The sequence below is a fragment of the Rhododendron vialii genome, chromosome 4a (genome assembly GCF_030253575.1).
Source record: "Rhododendron vialii isolate Sample 1 chromosome 4a, ASM3025357v1".
Classification (NCBI taxonomy): domain Eukaryota; kingdom Viridiplantae; phylum Streptophyta; class Magnoliopsida; order Ericales; family Ericaceae; genus Rhododendron; species Rhododendron vialii.
This window is the reverse complement of record NC_080560.1, coordinates 12,953,297-12,957,887: the sequence shown is the minus strand read 5'-3', so window position 1 is coordinate 12,957,887 and position 4,591 is coordinate 12,953,297. Positions and strand designations below refer to the sequence as shown.

The 4,591-nt window shown below is 41.3% G+C and overlaps 1 protein-coding gene across 2 annotated transcripts; it reads left to right on the top strand.

Moving 5' to 3' along the window:
• Nucleotides 1-1,432: 1,432 nt before the first annotated feature.
• Nucleotides 1,433-3,590, top strand: LOC131324415 (GATA transcription factor 2-like). Of its 2 annotated transcripts, none has more exons than XM_058356373.1 (2): nt 1,433-1,894; nt 2,322-3,590. In XM_058356373.1, the coding sequence occupies exons 1-2, from the start codon at nt 1,769-1,771 to the stop codon at nt 3,069-3,071; spliced, it is 876 nt and encodes a 291-aa protein (XP_058212356.1). In that variant the 5' UTR covers nt 1,433-1,768; the 3' UTR covers nt 3,072-3,590. The 2 variants fall into 2 exon arrangements, with proteins under 2 accessions (XP_058212356.1, XP_058212357.1); XM_058356374.1 differs by having other exon boundaries at nt 1,511-1,894; nt 2,325-3,590.
• The last annotated feature ends 1,001 nt before the right edge of the window (nt 3,591-4,591 follow it).

The following is a 4,591-nucleotide window of genomic DNA, read 5'->3' as shown; positions in this document are numbered from 1 at the left end:
AACTGTTGGTTAGATTTCCCCCTCCCATTTTCTCGATATTCGCTATCGAGTTCTCCTTAATAATATTTTTGCCGTTCCAAAAAAAAACACCCCCCTTGTTCTTGCGAATTTAATAGTTTGAAATGTTTTCAAATTTTCGCTTCCGTTTTTGCTCATGCACTCGCGTTGTTGTTACTGAGTTCGTAAAAGCATCTCCAGCCCTAACACTCCCTCTGGATGGTGAGAAAGGAGAAGAAAAGAAATGGGGGTGAGAAAGGGAAAGGGAAAGGGACTATCAAAATATATATATATATATATATATATATATATATATATATATATATTTATTTTTGTACTTTTCTTTCAATTTCTCACGAAAATGTTCAATTCAAATAAGTAATTTTTTAAGAAACTACAACCATTTCCTTTCCTTTCTCATGAAATCATCCCATCCAAAAAGCCCGTAACTCTTTTTATAACCCAATTTCGACGGAAAATTGGGTCAAAACCTCTATTTGGGTACGTCTTCCAATGCTATACCCATTTTTTACCCAAATTTCATGTTTTTTAAGGCTTTTTCTTCAAACTTTGAGTCAAAATGACATATTTGTAAATACTAAGAAAGTAAAAAGAGATGTTGAAAAAAAAAAAACAGAAAAGCTAAAGGGACCGACTGTCCCCGTACCGACGGGGTACCGACAATTACGCGGGGCCCAATACGGGTCTCGTAAGAAAAATCCGAGCTGTTCAATAATTTTAAAAAAATTGAGTGGGCATCGCGGGAAATCAGTTCAATTCGATATGTGTAGGTACTCGATCCAATCTTCTCATTTTTTAAAAATAAGCAAAATGGGTAGATTGAATCAAACACCTATACATATCGGATTGAGCTGATTTTTTACAATGTCCACTCGATTTTTTGCTTTAAAATTATTGAATGGTTCGAATTTTCCAAACGGGACCCGTATTGGGCTCCACATGGCCATCGATACCCTATCGGTATAAGTACGTCGGAACCTATAGTAGTATTCGGAAATAAATGGGTTTTGATATTGGCAAAGAATATGGTAGAATTCAAAATAGGTAAACAAAGATGCACTGTATGTGGCTTTACTCAAATTTTGAGCTTGAGTAAAAAAAAAAGGGGGGTAAGGGGGAGGAGAAATTTTTCAGTGCCGGGTGGGCACGAGACACGTGGTGCTCGTGCCAATCTCGGCTGTCCAATGAAGTGTTGGACGGCTCAAATCTGTTCGGCAATTTTAAAAAGTGAAATGACTAAAATACCCCTTGACAACCGAACAGATCTGAACCGTCCAACACTTCATTGGACGGCCAAGATTGGGCAAGGATACCACGTGTCCCGTGCCCACTGAAAAATTTCTCAAGGGGGAGACCACTGAACCCAGTAGGTCTAGCAATTACTCCTGCAATTCAAAATTCACTTCCCACTTTTACCTAGCACAACCAAAGAGAGGTCCCCCCCTCCTTTTCTTTCTCCCTAATCCAAAGACTCATCCTTTTCTCCCCTTTTTTTTCCCCCTTGAGAGAGAGAGAGAGAGAGAGAGAGAGAGATGGGTCCTGGGGATGTGGGGTTTCTCTTTGATTGATGAAGCTTTGATTGTTATTTCTTCTTTGTTTTTGTTATCTTTCCATCTGCCGACAGAAAAATGAGGCCTTGAGAAGGGGGTACTGCGTGCTGGACACCTAATTATAGCAGGACTTTACTCTCTTTCTATTTCTCTTTGGCGTGGGGGTGTAAACGGTCTTCCTCTCTTTCAGGAGTTTGGGAATGGATTTCTGCCGGAATATTCCAGTTCCCGGCGGTGGTCTGACCTCTGAGTATCAGCCGGAGCAGCTTCTCTCTCCTTCTACTAAGCTTGGCAGTCTTGACGACCTCTTTTCCAGTCACAACATGGTCAGCTCTCTCTCTCTCTCTCTCTCTCTCTCTCTCTCTCTCTCTCTCTCTCTCTCCGGTGTTCTGACTACTACCTTTTTAAGTCTATTTGTACTTCTGCAAGTAAGTTCTACTGTTCTTCCATATGGGGGTTTCCTTTCCTCTGGCTTTTAATTTTAACTTGTCTCCCACTCGAGGCTGTTTCTTTTTTCTCCCTTCTGTTTCAACTCCATTTTTCATGTCTTTTCTGCTTCATTGCTGTTTTGAAAGTCTTCTGTAAAAATCTCTTCTTTTTGGTACACTACAAGGCCTCTAGGTTTTGGTAAAGCCCAAATTTCTTCAAAAATCAGGTCTTTGATTTCAGTTAACACTAGGCATAGCTATGAACATCTTCAATTTTCTCAATTTTTGTGCTTTTGAAAACTGAAAAATAAGTAAAAATTTGCAGCAGGAAGGGGACATGGGCTTAGAATGGCTGTCGATATATGTTGAAGACTGCTTTTCCAGCAGTGGAAACTGCCTCCCCCCAGCACCAGTGGTACCCACAAACTATGAGCCTCAGAAGACTGCTACCGATGGTGTGTCAAAAGCCTCGAAAGAGTCAAACCCCCTGGCCTTGAAAAAAACCCAGCAAAAGTACCTAACTACTTGCGGCAGTTCTCTGCGCAAGGCCAGAAGCCAGAGGAAAAGAGGTGGTTCGTCGGTGACCAAAACCAAAACCCAATTCAGCAATTGGTCTCATTTCAATCCCACCCCACTGCTCGACCAGATTTCGTCAGACCCTCCTTTGCTGCAACAGGCCTATTGGTTGGCTGACAGTGAGCTCATTTTGCCCAAAAAGGACAGAGAAAGCGGCGGCAGGGGCGGTGGTGGTGGGGAAGAGGGAGGAGCAAAGGAGGAGGAAGTGGTGGAGGAGGAGGAGGGGATGGGCAGCAGGGGCAGCTTGGAGGGGAGCAACGGGCAGCAGCCAAGGAGGTGTAGCCATTGTCTAAGTCAGAGGACCCCACAGTGGAGAGCAGGACCAAAGGGGCCAAAGACACTGTGCAATGCATGTGGGGTGAGGTACAAGTCGGGCAGGTTGCTGCCCGAGTACAGGCCAGCCAAGAGCCCCACTTTTGTTAGTTACAAGCACTCCAATTCTCATAGGAAAGTCTTGGAGATGAGGAATATGTCTCTTCTGCTGTCCTCCAATTCCTAGTTTGGGTTTGATTTTACCAAAAGAGAAAAAGTATTTTGTGAGACGGTGACACCACGTGGCCGAGCCGAGCTGGAGTAGTGTCCCGTTCTGCTCATGCTTGGGGGCGCGGGTTTCTACTTTGTGTCGAGCTGCTGACGCAAAACAGCCACGTGGCCGAGAATGAGTGGAGCGAGACGCTACGTCAGATCAGCCACGTTGGTACATCACCGTTTCGCAAAATAGTTCTCTCTTGGATTTGAAAAAGGAAATGCAGCAATTTGGAGGTTTATGGTATCCATTTGGTAGGGACACTAGAGCAAAATATGTAGTAGGTATCCGGTAAGTAATGAACCGCGTTTTAGTTATTTTGAGGTTTAGGGATTATATTTACCCAAAGAGTTCCCTTTGAGGTTAATTCATTTTGGTGCTCGTTTTTCATGAACTTGTTTCAGAGATTTTCAGGGCATTAATTCTTCTTCTTTGTCTTCGGTTTCCTCTTGTTAAAAATTAAAAAGAGAGAATGGTGTTGTTTTGGGGACATTGAGATTGTTCATATTAGTCTATGGGTGGTTTGTTCTTGGTTCTTATTTTTTGGGTATTCATGTACTGCCGAAAGTATCTAAGTAGTAAGTCCACCCCAAGATGAGAATAGAATGATGGAGCGACAAAAGTATTGAGAATTTCAAATTGGAGTTCACGGCAAAACGAGCCGTTTATCATTAAACACCTTATTAAACATTTTAGAGTTTTGCTCGTTTGTTCAATATAACCCTAACTTCAGTGCTTTTCTATGTGTTTTTGGTACATTAGATATCCAATCACATGATGATGCCTCATGCGATGTAAAATGAGTCTCATCGCAGTTTTTATTTTATTGAGTACTTGATGGGTTTATGGGATGCGGACAAAAATTTGGTTTGAATCATATTTCTCTACAGAAAAATTAACGCATATTTTCCTTGTGACAAACATGTTTTGTTGAGTTGGCTACCAATCTACCTAATGTTTTGCATCAAGGATAATGACATTGAGATATGAATGAAACGTGGCAAGTTTCATTTTACTGGGGATCACAAGAGATTCCCAAATTGATAATAATTCTAAGGGTTAGGTTCGGTAGTTTTGGCCTGAATTTAAGAGTTTGTTTCTTTTTAAGATTTTACGTTCGATTTTTTTTTTCAACAACTTTAGAACTTCACTCGCATGCGTAAGCATGTGAACAAACTGGAATAAGTTGTAAAAACAGAGTGCGCTCAAGCTAACCTCGGATATCTTGCATTACCACATAAAAGAAAAGAAAAAGAGAAATATTTCTTTACGAAGCAACCCGTAAATAAAGTTTATGGGGCTCAATCGCGCGCGTCCAAAATTATTTTGAACGGTCCGAATTTTAAAAAAACTATTCACTAGTATAGTTAAACTATTCGCGAGAATATATTTTTTAAAATCTGGACCATTAATTGCCAACTTGAACAACTGAGATTGCGCAAAGCCACGAATAAGTTACTCCCGCTGTCTCATAAAGTTTGACACTTTCACTA

What these genes read in the sequence shown, in the direction of transcription:
- LOC131324415 (XM_058356373.1), top strand. Translation starts at nt 1,769, where the DNA reads ATGGATTTCTGCCGGAATATTCCAGTTCCCGGCGGTGGTCTGACCTCT. An exon ending in TCTTTTCCAGTCACAACATG is followed by an intron (nt 1,895 to 2,321) that starts GTCAGCTCTCTC and finishes AAAAATTTGCAG; the next exon opens with CAGGAAGGGGACATGGGCTT.